The 19,946-nt window shown below is 38.6% G+C and overlaps 2 protein-coding genes across 3 annotated transcripts; one reads left to right on the top strand and one right to left on the bottom strand.

Moving 5' to 3' along the window:
• Positions 1 to 1,140: 1,140 nt before the first annotated feature.
• On the top strand, positions 1,141 to 3,918 carry mrpl52 (mitochondrial ribosomal protein L52). Of its 2 annotated transcripts, XM_088420212.1 has the most exons (6): positions 1,141 to 1,290; positions 1,523 to 1,592; positions 1,742 to 1,809; positions 1,901 to 1,965; positions 2,872 to 3,034; positions 3,750 to 3,918. In XM_088420212.1, exons 1-5 carry the CDS (start codon positions 1,194 to 1,196, stop codon positions 3,022 to 3,024), a joined length of 453 nt encoding a protein of 150 aa, XP_088276338.1. In that variant the 5' UTR covers positions 1,141 to 1,193; the 3' UTR covers positions 3,025 to 3,034; positions 3,750 to 3,918. The 2 variants fall into 2 exon arrangements, with proteins under 2 accessions (XP_088276338.1, XP_088276332.1); XM_088420206.1 differs by lacking the exon at positions 3,750 to 3,918 and having other exon boundaries at positions 1,142 to 1,290; positions 2,872 to 3,121.
• A 2,236-nt stretch (positions 3,919 to 6,154) lies between these two features.
• On the bottom strand, positions 6,155 to 19,358 carry mmp14a (matrix metallopeptidase 14a (membrane-inserted)). The gene is made up of 10 exons (XM_088420195.1): positions 19,119 to 19,358; positions 10,160 to 10,308; positions 9,940 to 10,062; positions 9,559 to 9,866; positions 9,325 to 9,486; positions 9,099 to 9,235; positions 8,879 to 9,017; positions 8,035 to 8,185; positions 7,779 to 7,894; positions 6,155 to 7,707 (listed from the first exon to the last, which is right to left on the bottom strand). The coding sequence occupies exons 1-10, from the start codon at positions 19,194 to 19,196 to the stop codon at positions 7,388 to 7,390; spliced, it is 1,683 nt and encodes a 560-aa protein (XP_088276321.1). The 5' UTR covers positions 19,197 to 19,358; the 3' UTR covers positions 6,155 to 7,387.
• Between the last annotated feature and the right edge of the window lie 588 nt (positions 19,359 to 19,946).

Below are 19,946 nucleotides of genomic sequence, written 5' to 3'. Positions count from 1 at the left end.
ACCTCCCCCTCTTTTTTAAAACAGTAATGCAAACTATGAGCAGGTTATTTCGATCCGGCTGGTGATTTTCAAAGTAAAATCAAAGTCGCTTCATTCAAGTCATGATCAAACAGATAGTGGCAGTTTTTGTTTTATTTTGAAGACAAGTCCACCTCTTGGTCGTTTTGCCGTCATCCAGCTTGACTCTTCCTCGTTTCCTTTATCAGTCAACGGCGGCGACTCGTTGCCCCCGTAGACCCCCCCAAATGCTCAACGGAACCACTCATACGATTTCATACTATTTCTAAATTTGTATTCTTGTGTCGCATACTGTTTTCTGGCTTTATTTGACAAAAAGAATCGCTATAAAGAACGGAGGTGGTGCTTTTTGAGTGGCACTATTTGATTGTACCCGCAGCCTGTGGAATGTGCGGAAGCACACTTTCGGAGTGATGCGTCCTCCGGGGAGAGATGGAGCCCTTCACCCCGGAGTCCCCCCCGCCGCCGTCGGCCTTCCACAGCACACTTGCCCGTTCGCCTCGCCTGGGCCTGCGAGTGGCAACTTGTCTGAAAAGCTAACAGAGGAATTCTTTTGGGCTTGTGTGTCGCAGCAATTCGCAACAATAGTTTGCAAAGCGGCGAAATGCATTCTTACTACTATACACCGTGATAACATTGTAACCCTAGTTATACACAAAAAGTATATATATATATATATATATATATATATATATATATATATATATATATATTCATCCTACCTTCTACTTCCATGAAATATTTTGCGAATAGTGCATCTTCTTACTTTCTTAGGGTCTTATAAATATTAACACTACGTAAAGTACAAATAAATTTAATTTGATCGTATTTCCGAAGATTATTATACATTAAGGAGTAAATAAATCTCAGAATGTATTTTTTTAATCAGTAAAGACACAGAGAGATGGATTGTCTCCCCCAATCAAAAGTGCATTCATGGTGAAAATGTATTCTGTGAAAATCTATTGTGGAATTGTGGGAAAAGTGTGTGCCTTAGGTGTCATGAATGAGTTCAAGTTTTTGATTATAAAGTGGTTTAAAATTGTTTAAAATGGAACGTTTAGACAGACAAAAGAGCTATACTGTACTACAGTAATGAACTGTTTACGTGAAAACCACTCTGAGAGAAATACAAATGAGGGGTTTTATTACCATCTAGCGGTCATTTTTTTATAATGTCAGGCGTATGTACTTTTTTGGGCGCCATCTTGCAGTCGTTTGGTGTAACTACAAGCAACATGGCGGGCTCCATACGGATGCTGTGCTTCTCCGGTGCGACAGTCGTTTTTTTTTTTACTCATACGTTGATCGAGCCTAGCTTCTAGTCGTTTCGTTTCAGAGTGATAGTAATACTTTATTTTATCCAGTCACTCCTCGTTTTAATCGTTAGCACACAACACTACGGCTTCCTCTTAGTGTAGCTGATAGCTAATGCTAACAGGGTCAAGAGTCAATTTGATCACACTTGTGATTTGTTTCTACTCTTTTTGTCTTTGTGTTGCAGCGTTCAGACACCCCTGCCGGCAGTTGAGCACGACGCGGGTGGTGCAAGGGGGGCAAAAGTGGAGGAAAGAGTGAGTTCGACTCAACTGTTATTTAGGTGTCAAACTCAAGGATAGGGCACTGACCCCCCCGCCTATTCGCGAATTTGTCGCGATCATTTTACTTGCAGCAATGAGACGTACATATTCTCGCAGAACAATATTTTATTTTTACTGTTTAGGCACGGACTTGCACGCAGTGGTACAGAATATGGACCCTTAACAGATCTACCCGATTGGTCTTTTGCAGGTACACGTTCTCAAACACATAAATAAAATTATGCATAATATGTCTAATAAAGGGTCAAAAGGATTTCAATTCCGCTTCCATTGGTTTGCAGATGGCAGGCCAGCACCACCAATGAAGGGCATGCTGAGAAGAAGGCAGGAAAGGGAAGAATTGGCTGTAAGTATTTTTAATTTTCCAATCGAAGTGGCTAGTCAAATCAAAATGGTGCCGTCCTCATGTTTTAGACTATCTTTGTTGATGCATGTGTATGTCTTTAACTCATGTGCACACACTTTGCAAACTGCACGCATTGCATTTTTTTCTAATTTTGTAAATGCTTTAAAAACATAGTCATTCAAGTTATTTATAAATGTTTTTTTCTCCTTCAATCTCTCATTTTGAACACCTGCAGCCTGTAGGAAGTCCAACCTTTTTTTGCTTTGTAGACCGGCAAAGGGAAGTGGACATTTTGGGCATACTGGGAGAAGAATAGCACCAGGAAAATAGTCCTGCAAATAAAGTGACATCAGTTCTATCCATACCTATGTAGATTCCATTTATTAACCCGCACAAAAATGTTTTTAAAAAGTGTATGCTTTGTCTCTGTAGTCTGTGATGTGATGATCACACTTTAAGAAATCGCCATTAACTGGTCTCTACTGCCACCTACTGTCTTGAGGTGAAACACAGGTCAACAAAGAATTTTCTCTTTGCTGACACAGTTTCATCATCGCTCAACGGAATGTTGCAAAGATTACAAAGATTATTTTTGTACACAAAATCTCGCATGTCCAGCTGCAATCACATAAAAATGTCATAATCATTGCCAATCACATAAAAATGTCATAATCATTGCATCTTGAAATTTTACATGTTTTAATCATCTGCTGGATATTTCAGCTCCCTCGTGTTTTTCCCCTCGATGAGTCTATTATAATATCATGAAAAAAATCAAAAGAGTTTCCATATTTTGTAACAAAATGCCACAAGGGTTAAAAGGTGGGACCCAATCTGGTGACAAAACAGCAATGGAAATTGTCCTTTTTCTTTAACTCTTGGCTTTATGAAATTTCTTTTCTGCAGAGGCGTATCGTGATGCTCGACGCCGAGGTTGACCGAGGCATCGAGTCATGGCAGGAAAGGAAAGAAGAAGCGCGAAGAATAGAGGAGCATCAAAAGTCTCTGCTGCTCAAACCTAAAGGACAGCTACTGAAGAAAAACAAGTTTCGCACTTAGAAACTGCCTGGTAAAATAACACCCCCTTCTCCCGTAATCTTATTGTTTGATTAACTGTTATGTGAGTTATTTTCATGGAATAAAGTATTTCTAATGAGTTAGGGTTATTGATTGCTATTTTCTGTTGTTGGAGTTCTTCCAACATCCATCGGGGGGCAGCATTTCTTTAGTAAAATTCAATCTGAAAGCTCAAGCGCCATTTTGTAGATTTTGTGTGCAAAATGAAGAGCAATCTTTGGCAAAATATGGCATGTGGGCCATATACGTTCTATTCCATTCTTTAATCTGTGCCCAACAAGCGATAGCATTATCAATTATTATTTTCTTAAATAGCATACATTTTCTTTTTGTCAACGTTTTTCAATTTAAAAAAAGTCTACTGTCTTGATTAATTCTTTGGGTATAGTGAAAGGGGGGAAAATCACATTCAACATTTTTTATTGCGTAATTATGTATGTTTAATAAGTATACATCGTGACATTATTTACGAAGTAAAATATATTGTCTTTTTATCATGACACTTTTCAACTTTTTTTAAAATGAGGTCATTAGTTTTTATATTAATGATCCCAGTTATTTAGCCATTTTCCGCAGTTTGATTGCTACAGTATTTTTCATCTACAATTGATAGTTTTAACAATAGTTTTACCACTTAACATCAACTGAAAATGATGACACGTGCAGACCAATTACAACTCAGCTTGTGAATATCACATGACCAACAGGTGCTCCATGATTGGTAGTTACCCCAGCCTTCAGCACGAGTGATGACATTTTTATTCAACAGCAAGTGGGAAAATGTCTTTTCAAAGGTATTTATTGGACATGAAAAAGAATTTACCCATTTTTTGTAGTAAAAATATGACATTTTTATGACTGAAAATGGTGAATTAACTGGACAAGAAAGTAATATTAAAACACTTTAAATATTTGTTTAAAATGTAAAGACTTGTAAATAGCAAAGAACAGAACTAAAAATCAATTTTATAGTATTGTTTTGTACATTACAAAAGTTTTTTTTATTGTAATTTAAGAAATTGCATCAATTTAGCTTGTTTATTTTAAAATAATTTTACTAAGTATAAAAATGAAATAAAAAAATAGTGAAGCACAATTCATTCACTTGAAGTCAGCATTTACTTATTTACTTTTTGACATGAATATTATCTCTCATCATTTTTCTAAAGTTATTAATCATGAGATTATATTATTCATAGACTATTCAATGAGATTAATACCGAAATAATATTTAACATATTATTTTAATATTATTTGTTCCACTCGTTTTTTTTTTTTTTTTTGCTTACAATTCATCAATAATTTTCTGACATGTAAAAGGTGAATTGGGAAAAAATAGATTTGAATTAAGGTATTTTAGGGGTGACAATAAGGTCATGTCTGACAACTGACAACTTTTGGGTATCCGCAAGACATGCACTATCATAAAACTATTACAATAGTAAAGGAGATGCACATTTTGCGGACTTAAGGTGTACGATAAAAGTCGTTTTTCAGAATGTGCATCAAAGTGGACTCAGCAGTGTGAGATGTGACTTCCAAACAATGTTTAGGCAAAAAGTTAGGCCCTCCATAAACGCTGTTTTTGCTGACTTATAGGATTGTTGTGGGTGGACGCGGTATTGCGAGAATGTCCCGAGTGGTCCACGTGAGGCTGCTTTTTTTTTTTTTTTTTTTTTTTCCTTGTCCCTCCCCCGACTCATTCCTGGTTCCTCGCTGTGTTTTGCTTTTGAGGAAATGAGAAGCAGATGTTGGCTATTGTGAGGAAAATGGGGGACTGGGGGTGAGGTCTGTTTGGGTGAAGGCAGATCAGCTGACAACACGGGAAGTATATTACAGTGTAGTAGTAATTCTTTGTTATATTGTGGGTCAAACTGTCCCATTTGAAAATTAAAGTAAATGTTCAATGCAGTTTTTCCAGTATCTTCGCTTGGCTTATGTCTAATAATCAATTTATCGTCATTCTGTCTTTTTGTCTGCATTTTGTTATATTTTTTCTTTTTTTTTTTCTTAATTTTTCCAACTTTTTTGATAAATAAGCAAAACGCAGGTCAAAATGACCCAAGAATATCGTTGCTGTTTCGGAGTTGGGGAAAAAAGGAATCACAAGATTTGTTAGTTAGCAGGATTACGCAACAAAAAAAGTTTTTGGGGCTATTTATAATTATACATTACTTTGGATCAAATTGACTCAAGATGCTATTACTATTCCACCGAAACAGACCCAACACATAGACACAAATTTATTATTTCGTTTGATACTTTGTGAGTGGGTTTCCAACTAGAAAAAAAAAAAAAAAAAACTTGAGTTTTTCACACCTTTGGATAAATACACATCTGGGTCATAGTGACCCAAAAAACATTATTGCTGATCTTGAGAATTTAACATAAATCACTGCTTGGAATTATTATTGGATTATTAATTAATTAAAATATAATTATGCTAAATATAAATAAATAAATAAAACAATACATTAGTACATAATTAAAAAAATAATAAATGGATCAAAATTAATATTGTATTTGGATTCTACACATTTCAGCCACGTTTTGGAGACTAAATAGTAAAAGTGACTCTCAACCTTTAAAAAAAGGTATTTTCCGATCAAATTTCTTAAAACTCAGCATTATAACATGTTTTTTTTTTTCCAAACTAAGAATTTTACATGTAGTCACAGTTTCAATTTCAATCTTCAGTCCTTGTGCTGCAACTTTCAAATTTCTTCTTCAAATTAGGTCTCATAATAGGGTCAACATGAATCTATTTTGGAATAAGACAATAACTTTCCAGGTGCACTCTGGGTCTCTATTTCGCAGTGTCCCAAAAGGGGCGCTGCATCATCATTTTTTTTTTTTTTTTTTTTTTTTAGCAGCTGTTTTCCTGAGTTGGAAAATGTAGCTGTTGAGGTGCCACGATGTAGGTCACTCGAACAAAAAAGAATCCAGGGTGAATTGTAAGCAGCCACTTCCCGCCGAGGCGCGGAAAGGCCAGACTGTGAGACAGTGTGTCAGCACAAAAAAAAAAAAAACCTCCCCCCACAAAAAACATCAGACTCATCACTATTTCCTTCGGCGGGGAAAGCGTATGCTTTGCAACAAAAAGACACACAAAAACAATCTCGTTCGGTTTTATTGGTACACTCATCATTATAAATATAATTTTCCTCGTTGGAAAACATCCAATTCCCCTTCGAAAATATTTTGTTTGAAGAAACTCAGCACCGCGTGTTCATAAATAGCGTCGATTATCACGAGCTAATGTCTGGAATTTTTTTTGTTTTTTTTTCCAAAAATAATCACCTGATTTCATCGGATTCATCTCCATGCGCCGTAAACCGGGATTTCTCGCTTTGATCATTGTCGTGCTGTGCCTCTGTCCAGCAGGACTCTTGACAATGTACAGATGCAAAAAACGGGAAAAAAAAAAGATCGACAATAATAATTATAACTGTACTTATTATAAAAACACAAATGCGACGATCATTTACAAAAAAAAATTGCACTGTATTGCTGGAATCTTGATTGATCCCCTTTTCTGCTTCCTGACCGTAGCTGAGCAGATACAAGAAAAAAAAAAAAATCTGTACCATATGGACTATCTATGCAATGTCTCCACTCTTGCCACATTTACATCTGTGGACGCAATACTGATAGAAAACAAAACCAAAATGTAGAAAAGTTGTATCCCTGTCCTCATTTCTTTGGCATTTGGATATAAAATCCAAAGTGTTTTTGCATGCTTTGCAACAGGAAATGTTACAAGGATATCATGTCTCACAATCAAACAGCAGTTCAGCCAGTCGTCCAGTTAAGCAGACACTACTCCAAAACGTTCAGGATATTGAGCTTTTGGATGAAATTTTACAAAGAAATGCATTTAATTAGACTTTCTTGATCCAGAAAAAAAGGTACGGGTAGGCCCGATGTCGGGCATTTTAGGTTCATCCTAAAAAAATCAGCCCAAAACTCGAAATCCCCAACATTTTGGGAGTAGTGTATTTAAAGAGAATAAAAACCCGGAAATATGAGCAAGGAAGCTGGGAAATCATTGTCCTTTTTGTTTTGTTTTTTGTGTTTTTTTTCTTCTTTTTTTCTTTGTTTATATATCCCTTCTGGAGTTGAGGTTGTAGGCACGTTCTCAATCTGTGAAACAGTACACGTAAATATTTACCATACTAATACACCGGATTTGGGTTCATGCTGTAGAAACCACCCAAATATTTGGACATCCCAGTCATCCGTCTTCTCAGTGCTCGCACCATCCCGCTTCCCAGTTTCCATCTTCATCTGGCCCTCGCTCGCTCATTTTTAGGTCATTCTGCGGTAGTCCATCAGTCCCCGGTGCCTAGACCTTGTCCAGAAGTGATCTCTGGCAGTAGAGGAGGCGCCGGGGTGTGCCGTATTTTCTAAAGAACAGCAGCACCCCCAGAGTGAAAACCACCAGCACCAAGAGAAGGATGGGGATGACCACGGCGATGGGCCCGACGCCGCCTTGAGCCTCGTCCACCTCCAGGATGATCACCTCCTCTTCGCGACCCTTTTTGGGCTCCTCGCTCTCGCAGCCCATCCAGTCGCTCAATACAGATTTAGGGTAGCCTGACTCCACTTTCATATACTGGTTGTTGAACTTCCAATACTTGTTGGCTTTGTAGAAGTATGTGTACGCTGAGGGAAAGATGTCTTGGTCACTTATTTGCTGAAGACAAGTACTTGGCTTTGGATTGTACTGTACTTACAGCCGTCCTCGCTCATAATGGCGGCCTTGATGTTGTCTGGCGCGCCGCTCCACATGCTGATGGGCTTTGGGTAGCCGCTATCCACTGTGCGAGTCTGTTCGTTAAAGCGGTAGTACCTGCAAGGTTCGTAAGCGTGTAAATACGCGCAGAAAATGAGATCAGGTAGTAAAGAGTACGACTTAAAAAGGTGCAATTTCGGAGGGATAAGTGTTTCAAAAAGGCTTCTTTGGAGTGAAAACTTGGGGGGCAAACTCACTTTGAGCCTCTGAAGAAGTAGGTCTGTCCCGTAGGGGTGTAGAATAGTGCTGCGTCCATTTTGTCTTTTGGGAGACCGGTTCCTATGTCTTTGAGGCTCTTGGGAGAATCCTTATCCATTGTGGACTCGCTGAAGACCCAGTACCTGTCACCTGTTCATTCGTTCCACTTGTAAGTCAAATGCCGATTTATGACCATCGAATACAAACTTGTGGCCGCAAAATAAGGATCACATGCACACAAAATACTAAATTGTGGCTTTAATATCATTCCCATATGCCTGGGTAAGGAAATAGAGGGTACCATTAGAAGAAACGGCAATAGAAATTGTAGATACAGTAGAGAGACGAAGGGATATTTAACTGAATTCATTCCATTGCCTGTGTTCTAAGGGTCGAGCCTCAAAGCATAAAGGACTTTTCGGAATGTCTTTGTATCTTATCTCGAGCCTAAATTAAAATGCGTTCATTATTTGCTGTAGCTTTAAGCCTCTATACCCACTGGTGAAGGTAGCAACTCTTTTCTGGGTTCGTCCGAGGTCGTAAAAGTTTGCAAACATTTGCCATGTTTTTGCCTGTTCTGCTCTTGTTGCAAGGAAAGAACATTTGCAACCTTGTGTGAACCCGGACAAGATTAAAAGATCTGCTACTTCCGCAGACACTAGCCAAAGTTCAACCCTAGTCGGACAGGGGCTCTACCTTACGGTTTCTTGACCTCAATTTACTTACCCAACTGTCCAGGAAGGCACCACAATGTCTAACATTTTGTAGGCACGTCAAAACTAAATTATGACTCCACAGATGACTTCCTAAACGGATGTCCAAAATCAATGTCATGGAGCTTACCCTTGAAGAAGATGAATTTCCCATCGTCCCGCTCGTATGCAGCGTTGATGTTGGAAGGTAGGCCCTTCCAGAAATGACTGATGGCCATAGGGTAGCCCGGAAGAACCTTGTTGTTGCGCACACGCCAAAACCAGTTGCCCTGGAAGGTTCATAAATAGTAATTAAAGATGGTAACTTCAATCATCTTGACCCGAGGGTTCATTTTGAGAGCTAATGATACCTTAAAGACAAACTTTTCTCCTCTGAGAATGGCGATGGTGTCAAAGTGACCCTCGCAGATGTCTGGGCCGTTTTCTGGTCTCTTGGGATTGGAGGACTTGGTGGGTCTTGGCGGAGGAGGAGGACCACCTTTGGTCCCTGTGGGAGAATTGTTCAGACTCGGAATGAGTCACATTTGTGTGATATAATGAATTTCGAACGCTGAATATCTTCCAACAGTTCTCTACCGTAGATGGCTTGAATGCCTCTGCGGTCATCATCTGGAAGCTGGAAATTTTCCGTGTCCATCCACTGGTAAAAGGGAGCCATGATGGCTGAGGGGTTGTTAGAGTGCTCCAGACCCAGAGCGTGACCCAGTTCATGGACCGCTACCAGGAAAACGTCATTCCCTGCGCGGAAAGAAAGAGTGCGGTTTCATTTCTGGGCTAATGAGTCCAAGAGGAGAAAAGTCTTTCGCTTACCACCCTGGTCCACGTTCCCAGTCGTCCAGGGCTCGGCGAGGTCAAAGTGCGTGTCTCCCCCGATCCCTTGACCGGGGAAGTAGGCGTGAGCCAGGAAGCCACCCTCGCCATCAAACGGTGTGCTGTCGCCGTGGAAACCCTCGGAGAATGAGAGCATGATGTCCGCGTATTTGTCCACCTTGCCTCGGATGTGGCTGAACGGGATCTCTCTGAAAGTGAGCGGAATGGCACTCTCCCACACTTTGAAGGCCTTCCGGATGGCCTCGTAGGTCGCTCGTTCGCCAACCTTTGGAGTGTAATTCTCTATGCTACGTCGAGAAAGAATGATTTAGACTTGAGACCAATCAAGGACAACGAAGATTTGTGGGGCGTAATCCTCACCTGAATGTCACCTCCGACTTGTCCCATTTCAATCCCTGAACTGCGTACCGCTTCCTCCTCAGGTTGCTTTTGAGCTCCGCCCCGAATTTGTCTGGAACGCCGCATCGCGGACGACTCATTGCCCTGGCAATGTTCAAAGCAGAGTTCTAATGTCTCGGATCTGGTGAGAGAGTCCGATGGATTTTTTTTGTTTGTTTTCATACGACTTCCTGAGACTCACTCTAACGTGTTGGTGTCTACTGAGCCGGTGACGGTCAAGCCGTAGAACCTCTGCATGGCTGCGATGGCTGTCTCGATGGACTGCGGCGAACGCATGGCCTGCGCTCTGACGTCGCCGGGAGGCAGGTAGCCATATTGCTGCAGCCACGCCTTCAAGTAAGATGAAGAAGGGAAAATAATTCAACTAGGGCTGTATAGACTGGAGCTTATCACGGTTGACTTTGAGCAAGAAGCTGGTTACGAACTGGATTAATCACCAACCAATTACAGGGCCCATACAGTATAGGCAGACAATAATACATAAAAAGAAGTAAACTGGTTGTATAAATTATTAAAATGTGCAGTAAAGTTATGTTTGAATTGAACTTTTCATTAGATGTAGGGTGACAGCTTTCACATATTTTGGTGTTTGGAGAGCCAACTGAAAATTGTATCAAAGCTTTTGGATAAAAATAAAATCAATATATTTGCTTGGTTTGATTACAATTCTGATTAAAGAAGACAATAAAACGCAATTCAGCTAATACTATATATTGTGTCAATTTTAGATTTTCTTAGCAGCAGGATAGGTGGCAGTGAAGCCCAGCTAGCTGCTAATACTGCTAGCATAGGTGGTTGTTTGTTTTTTATTGTAAAGCATCCTGGATTAGGATAATGAGTAATTGAACTTGATTTCAGGACAACATTCAAGTCGGTGATGAGTCAAATGGATTTCAAAATAAAAGAGTACCAACGTATTTATGTCCTTGTGGTATGTTACGTTATGTTTATTTTGAAGTTGGCGTTAGCGGCTTGCTACTGTCATGCATCGCATGAATGCTTGTTGCTGTGGTTGGCATCATTTCTTCCTGACAGTACACACTAGATAAACAGCTTCTTGAGATGGAAAAAAAATGCCCTGAGCATTTAATGGAAGGTCCTTGAAATACTCAGGGACTTTTTTCACCCCTTAGTAGCTACCACAGTTATTTTTTACGGTCCATAATGAGACATAGTTCTTTATAACACCCACTTTAGAGGACCTGCTGTACGGTTAAGGAGGGAATCGGGCAGGTTACTTTTGTTTGGGTCTGTGGGTGTTCCATGTGTCTGTTCTCAGTTATCTTCCAATGCTTGTTCGGACCTGCGTGACACACTTGGACGGACCACACAGATTGCGCGAGGACCGCAACGTTCTCATTTCATGGAGAAGTGCTGAACATAAGAGCGGAACTTGGTGTCAAATCCAAACATCATCCTATGAGAAAACCTTAGTCACCGCGACCCACAAGTCTGTCTGGACTCTCGCAGCCAAAGACAACTCACAATGTTGGAAAAGTAATGGAGTCCATCCTCTCAAATCTTAGTGGGTCAAACAAATCCACCGTTTATTTTTACACCAGGCACACCCTTTTTCCACTAGCACTCTTTTTGGAGTAGCATCTCTGGGACATTATGCTGAAACCTAATTATGGCAATAAGATGGCCCTTACCTGCTGTTCCTTTTTTTTTCTAACCTAAGTCCATTTGAGACAAGGGTTGCAATTAATAATTATTTTAAGTAGGGGTGTTTTATATCATACACAGTATACATGTTATACTTTATACCGTATGAACTTATCCCGACTTTTTTTTTTTCGATAACAGTACAAGTACTCAATTCTTGAGTAGTCATCAATACCAAGTACACACTTCCTGTAAGCATACTACCTCTACACTACATTTGCGAAAATTGTCTACTTCGGGTAAGCTTGGCACAAAGATGGCGGCGTAAACATCGACGTCCTGTTAGTCAGGTGCAACATATATATATATATATATATATATATATATATATATATATATATATATATATATATATACCTTGTCTGTGGTTTTTGAAGATGTTATCAAACTTATTGTGGGTTCTTAAAATGAATTCCACTTTCGCTTGCCACTAGAGGTCGCTAACTCAACTCATTCCTTTAAAAACTGCAACATTTTGTCGATTTCATGATGATCAGAAAATGGCCACAAAGGGGCAGCCAATTTTTTTTATTGTCTGTTTATGCTAGAAATGTACCGATACCTTGACAAACGGATGGTATTGGCTATTTGTATTCACCCATCCCTAAATTTGATAATCGATTAATCTGTTGGTTATTATCATTTTTTTAATAAAAGTTGAATGAGAATTTAAAAATGTCCAAATTGTCATCCCTTTGTGAATAAATGTGGATATATACTTTTTAAATTTAACAATGCAATAACACATTTTGTATGATCCGATTGCTAGTTTGGTCCGTAGTGGCAAAATATTGTCAAAAATCGTAATCATTATTTTCAAGAATAAAATCTGATGTTTTCAAATGTTTATTTGATATTTGTGATGTCACGTGAATAAATGTTTTAACTTATTACAACGTTTTCTAAGATTTCGATCTATGATAGTGATCTATGATTCTCCAGTTGCAATTTTCGACAAATATTTCCTCTAAAGCTTATAGAGTATAAAGTATCTTTTTTTTGTTTCAATGAGCTGTCTAGCAATCTTTTAAAGTTAAACTAAATAAACGTCCATCTTTGTCGGTCTCCTCAAAGTTTGGTTGCCAAGTTAGCAAAGATCAGCTGCCACACAAAATTTACATCAATCTTCAAAGTTAACACTTTAGTCAAGTCAAAATTAATTGTATAGCCCTGAATCACCTCTAAAAGGGCTTTATAGGTGAAAAATAAATCATACAGAACATCACAAATACACAATGGCATCCCCTGAACAAAGCACCCAGAAGAGGAAGGAAAAACTTGAAACCCATATCTGGGGAAAATTAGAAACCTTCAGAAGGGACCGCAGGTGGGAGGGGCCCCCTTTCCAGACTCAACAGGTAGCACTCGATGCCAAGTGCTAAAAATAACACGTTGTGCCGTATTAGGCAGGAAGTGTCCAATACAAAGATGCCTTGATGGCAGGCGATCGGGTAAGCTCCTTCTCACAGTCTGGCCCAGCAAATCTGGCACCGGTCGATTGGCGCAGCTCTGCATGACAGCGTTTAATTCATCTTTCACCATCTAGCCCCTTCTCCAAAGCAGGAGAAGGGGCAGGAAGGAGAATAAGGAAGCTGCAGTCAGACAGACCCATTGACTAAGTGCAGAAATGTGTTTTTGTCAGGATTTAAAGTTTTCTACTGAGGAACTTCCATTGATAGCGCATTCCAGAGAACAGATGCGCAAATGGAATAAGCCCGGGATCCAGCAGACTAAAGCCCTACTTTATATACAACAATCCAGATTCTGAACAAATTCTTCACTCACTAATCTGCCTTATCACCAGTCACTTTACCGCATGCACATATGAACCTTAAAAATCCTGCACAGTGCAGGAAAGCTGCTAAATATATAATATCTTGCACTACATGATATTTTGCACTAACGTCCTCATATGTATACCGTTTCTTTCACTTCATCTACTCCATAATATGCTCAGAATGTGAGCCTATTCATTTACTAGTGCTTGATTATTCAAAAGATTTATTGTCATATGTATAGTTGTACCATACAATGAAATTCTTATTCTGTTCACTTACCCTAGCAGCAGACTACATTCCATAATTGAGCAATAAATAAATAGCAATAAACAACAAACAGAGACAATGGTGCTAATAATGTAGTGCAGAATACCATATAGTGCAAAAAAAATACTGTTTTTTTTAATTTTATTGCCTACTTTATTATTTGCTCGTAGTCTGCTCGGAAGTGAACAGAATAAGAATTTAATTGTGCAGGATTACTACATATATTGCATATGACAATATGCATATGCATATTACAGCTTTCCTATGGGACTTAAGAAACTTGAGAAGTTTTCCAGTGGAGAGGCTGAAATTCAGAGCATATGGACAATTTTAGGTCTCCGAATGATTAATCGTTGACCAAAAACGATTAATTTGGTAATTGTTGAATGATAGTCACAGTTCTATTTCAGCCTTTTTTTTTTTTACTTTCATTGAAGCACAGGAATTAAATAAGTACTTCTACTTTTGCCATTTTTTTTCTTTTCCAAACACAAGTATCTGTGCTTCTACTTAAGTGCGTGTCTGCTTTCGCCACCTCCGCTCCCTGCCAAAGGAATGACCACAAAATCTCCCAGTCGTTCTCCTCTCACGCTGGTTTTCTCAAGTCTGCAACAGCATGTGACATGGAAGAAGGAAGACTGGAGTGAGTCGGGGCACACACGGCTACCTGTTGGTGATGTGGCAGCGCGATGGCTGGGGAACAAGGTTCGCTTATGTCCGCGCACAGTGGCAACTTCTCTCCTTCCCTTGCACATTCTCCTAATAATCACCGCCATCTTCTTCCAAAAATCACCCAAATTGGCCCTCAAAATTATATTTTATTGATCGTCGGAAGCTGAGAGCTGTTTCGTATGTAAACTTGTGTACATTTGCAAAAAATGTTGCTCTGGATTACGTAAAGATTTGATTGGAGTCATCCTCGCAGTGTCCTGACTGCTGCCAGTGTTTCCTTCTTAAAAAAAAAAAATGGAGCAAGCGCCATCAAAGGTTCTATTTATCGAGGTTTGAACATGGCTGCTATTGTTGGCCGTGTGTGGCCTGCGGGCTGGCAGCTGACGATTGGGGTAAACACACACCTGAGAGCGCGTAGTGTGTGTGCTGACGCTTATTCACGCTAAAACATGAGTCATTGTCATGTGAAGTGGGCTAATCTTTTTGGGGAACTTATCTAGAGTAAGACCTTTGAGCATTTTTTCAATAGTGTATACCCCCCCCCCCCCCCCCCCCCTATTTATTAAACTGGAACTACATTTGTTGTGGCATCTCTACACATATTTGATTCAGCTACTCTAAAAATCATCATAAAACAAAATAAAATCAGAGAACATATTCCAAATTGCTTCATTTTCAAATTAACTCATTGACTCAAAGATTTGTTTTCAGATTTAAGTTATTTATGTTGTATGTGTTGAATAAATTAAATATTAAAGTAATTCATTGTTTTAGGTAGTAAGTACTAAAGTAATCAAGTACTTTAGGGTAATGAGTGTTTCCTTTAGTAATTCCTTTAGGAGTTAAGTACTGAAGTAATCAATTCCTTTATACAATATAGTAATCAATTACTTTAGGGACTTCCGTGCCTAATCAATTAATTTAGTACTTGAGTACCTAAAGTAATTGTTTACTTTAATACTTATTACCCAAAGTAATTGAGTACGTTAGAAATTTCTACCCTAACGAATCGATTACTTTAGAGCCGTATTAGTCAGTTCCTCTTAGTCTTTTGTGCTGAATTACTGAAAGTAATTGATTACTTTAGTATTTTGGTATTTGATAAGTATGTATATATATATATATATATATATATATATATATATATATATATATATATATATATATATATATATATATATATATATATATAGAGAGAGAGAGAGAGAGAGAGAGAGAGAGAGTCTGGTCTCATTGTAAAAAGGAAATTTAAAGAGGAAATTTGTTCTTAATTTGAAAAGAAATGGAGAGAAGCATTCCTGTCATTGCATTAAAAAGCGTTAAATTTGGTTTGCTGGTGTTTTTTTGTTTTTTTTACCCCTACATGATATTATGCAATACCAAGTGGCATTATAAAAGGCTGCCGTTAAAGTGAAGTGTACTCGTAGAGTGGTTCTCAAATGGGGGTAATTTCTAAAAATGTCGGTAAATGTAATTTAATACTTTTTTCGGAATAGTGCATTATTCTTTTCAAAATGAAAGCTTATCATTTGGAACATTGAGCAACTTTTTGTGTTGATTTCATTAGTGACACCATTTTTTGTTGATTTTACACAATTTAACCTCTAGAGTCACTGGATAAAATATGCCTACAATGTTTTTTTATAAAGTTAATAAATCAAACACAGATGACACAGCACTCTGTGTCTATATAAACTATAGACATTTTTTAAAAAAGGTTGAGAGCCACTGTTAATACATGGATACTAATGCTGCGTTGAACAAATGCTCAATACGTATTAAAAAATATGTTGCTGCCCTACCAGTGTGCTGAATTGTCTTTCTCGAGAGCACAAAGAGTGTGCTTGCCAAATAAAATGTCAAATGGTTTTCCATAAACGCTGTATGGCCTTGTCATGTGACTTTTTGTATTCGAATCAAATTCTTGGAATTCTCCGAGGTTTTTAGGGCCAACAAGGGGTTAAGGAGAAAATGAGGGCGTCTCGTTACATGAAGCAAGGTCAAGATATTAGACTTGGTGGCGGTAGGAAAATATACGGGACGGGAGTGAGACACGCTTTGGAAGTATCGCTGAATTTCAAATTGAGACCGAGTCAGTTGTTCCTCTGCCTGTGCCAGTGGAAAAAAAAAAAAATCTACTCACGTGTCTCCGGAATCTCACATTATGTTCATTTCTTTGCTCCGGCGACCCAGTTAACACCAGAGATGCCGTATCTGGACTAAAACCTCCCCGAAAAAAAAAAAAAACCTTCATGGCCGCTAGGGGTTCAGTTAGCTGAGTTTTCGGTTTATCTTTGATGCTAGCATCAAGTCAAGATGAAACCAATTGAACCCAGATGGTTCTGAAGCGCTGGGATCATCACTTTTAAGACCCGTTTGTTTTCACTGCTACCCACTTCCTTCACTTACAGGGTCCAGCTAAGCACTTTTATTAAACAAATAGCAGCGGTGAGCAGTAACCAAGTCCAAATATTACTTCACTAAATAGATTTTACTTCATCTCCTCCTCTACTCGTTTTTTTAGTCAAAAAGAGGCTACTTAATTTTCCCAACTGTAGAAACAATAACTAAAAAAAGAGGTAAAGTCAACAGTGGTTGACTATGATAATAAATCGAGATGACTCATTTAAATTTGATAAAGTTCAGATAAATACTCTGGAAACTCAGTTCAATTGACATCCTGTGGTAAAATTCTGCTAACTACAAAAAAATCTGCTCGTATCAAATGTGATCATTTTTACAAGTAAAGAATTGTAATAAAGGACCAAAGAAAGATACTACAACAGTCTTTGAAATTAATTGTTTTGTATTTGTTGATTTTATGGTAATTCTAAGATGTTACTCATTTTATTACTAGTTTAACCCAAAATAACTGTGAAAATGCAATTATTCACAATTTATTTCAGAAAATTAAAATGTAATTGCTCGACAACACTAATATATATATATATATATATATATATATATATATATATATATATATATATATATATATATATATATATATATATATATATATATATATATATATATATATATATATATATATAGTAAATCTGTCATTAAAAAAGGCAATAATGTTGATTGTTGTTTTGCAAGGTCAAAAAATATTTTTGGAAATGTCTTATTTTGGTTTAACACAATGATAATCAGTTTGCTTTTATTGGGTGCTAAAGAAATCCTGAGGATTTGGAAATTTTTAGGTTTAGTAACCAGTTGTCGATTAATCGATCAATTGTTCCTGCTCTTGTTCAAAATGTTGCATTCACATCTTTGAAATCAAAATTAGTTTTCCAATTCTAATTGGCTTTCATTACATCCCTAATATATATATATATATATATATATATATATATATATATATATATATATATATATATATATATATATGTATATATGTGTGTGTGTGTGTGTGTGTGTGTGTGTGTGTGTGTGTGTGTAATGCTGAAACCATTACAAAACAGTTGCTTCAGATCTGAAAGTATGTCTCATAATTTCTCAGATTGTCGGAGAACTGCAGAATTTGTTTCACTTCAGCAAATTGACACGGTTTCGCCATGTTTCTTTGTCCACGCCCTGACGTCACATCCCCATTCTCTTTAATCCCATGCTGTCATATGCAGGTGATGCAACGTCGCAGCCTAGAAACTTTCAATGGAGTACGAAGAAAGACCACGGTTTTGTCACTTCGCCTGTGCATCCTGTGGTCAGTGACTAAGGACATCCTTCAGGCCTGCATCCTGCACCGCCAAGTCAAAATGTGTGATTCACTTCCCTCTTTGGTTGCTTATTCACTACTGGCACATACAGAGCACATCAAACTGTCGCCAAATTGCTGCTTTTGGTGGTGAGCATTTGCAAACTTTGCAGGGCGTTACTTTGGTTCCATCAAAGTTGGAGAGACACTCTCAAAATACGTTTTACCTTGGAACTAAGAGTTACTCTGATGGACAATAACTAGTCCAATAGTTGTTTGGATGAGACAAGACTGGTGGTTCTGATGAGACGGTCATTGGTGTGCTGGAGCCTATCCCAGCTGACTTAGGGCAATAAACAGGGTACACCCTGAACTGCAGAGCAGACATTCGCAGGGGACGTAAAGACATCTAAGAACAATTTAGCGTCCCGATAAACCTCCAAAGCAAGTTTTTGGAATGTGAGAAGTACCCAGACAAAACCCATAAAGGCACGGGGACAGCATGCAAACTCTACAAAGGAAGGTCGGATCCGGAAGCAAACCCACGACCACATTAATGTGAGGCAGACGTGCCAATCAATCAACCGCCGAGGACCCATAGTCAATCAATATTTTCATATTGTCTCTCTGAATCGTAGTTTTGAGATACAAAATTGTTTCTTCGTATCCATTTTTAGACCCAGATCATTTTCCTTTGGCGATTTTGCACTTCCTAGGTCAAACAATCATATCAGGAGACCCTAGCTGTCTACAGTCTGCACAGGCAGATGAAAGCCATTAAACTCCCTCCCCCAGAGTGGGGAAAAAAAACTTCTCCCATTTGTCCGTTTCTGAAAAAAGCAGAACAATCCCGGACAAACATGTCGGAACTAGAGAATATTTTATCGTGATTAATTGGGACCATCTTTTTCCATTGACTGAAACATCATCTCCAGAGCTCTATGGTTCTTATGTATGGAAAATCCCCGTCCCCGGCAAAGGGGGGTTGCTTTTTTGATCTTGCAATGTGCTCTTAAAGTCTAAAAAGTGCGAGAAATAAACTCCGCACGGGCGGGACTTACTTCTGCTCTCAAAACATCTGCAGTGACCGAAAAGCAGCGGATGGCGCAGGCCAGGGCGAAGACCAAGAGTGGCAGCATTTTTTCTTTCTCCTCCTTCCTTTGATTGATGAAGAATTTGAACAAATCCTGAAGTCTTCCTAGATGATCCTAGAAAAAACAACTTGTGCGACTCTTGGAGCCAACGCCGCAGTCCAGTCTGAACGCAGAGCTAAAGACAAAGCGGTGAAATCATCCCATCTGTTGTTTCTAAACTTCTCCCCCCCTCCTTTTGCTGGGATTGTCTTACAGCGTGTGTGGACGTGGTCAGAGAGATGGATAAGACTTTGGGTCCTCCTCCAGATGTGTGTGTGGGTGTGCTTCTTTTTTTTTTTTTTTTTTTTAGCTCCCTCTTTGCTGTGTGTTGAGCATATACACACGCAAACACACATAGACGGTGTCTTGAGCACTGAGGAGTACGCCATATTGGGTGTGGCAAAGTTTGAACACCGCACACACTCTTTAAATGCAAAGACTTAGGAGAACATCACTAAAATACGGCGGAACTTTTCGATGTGAACCTTCTCACGAATCTCAGAGGAAGTTGCTTTATAATCTGGTTAAATAAAGGTTGTGATCGATAGTAACCCCTCTTGGGATTAGAATATTTTCCTGATATTAGGACCTTCACTTGGTACTAGAGGATTTTCTTAGGTAAGAACCCTCACTTGAGATTAGAACATTATAAGTGGATAAGAACATTATTTGAAGACCAACATTTTCTCTCTGGACAAACCTCACTTCTTTCAGGTCTGTGTCTTGGTACCAGAGACAAAACTTTATCTTTGAATT

This window comes from Hippichthys cyanospilos, chromosome 1 (genome assembly GCF_059441005.1).
Source record: "Hippichthys cyanospilos isolate Australia breed blue-spotted pipefish chromosome 1, RoL_Hcya_1.0, whole genome shotgun sequence".
Lineage (NCBI taxonomy): Eukaryota > Metazoa > Chordata > Actinopteri > Syngnathiformes > Syngnathidae > Hippichthys > Hippichthys cyanospilos.
This window is presented reverse-complemented; position numbering and strand designations above follow the sequence as displayed.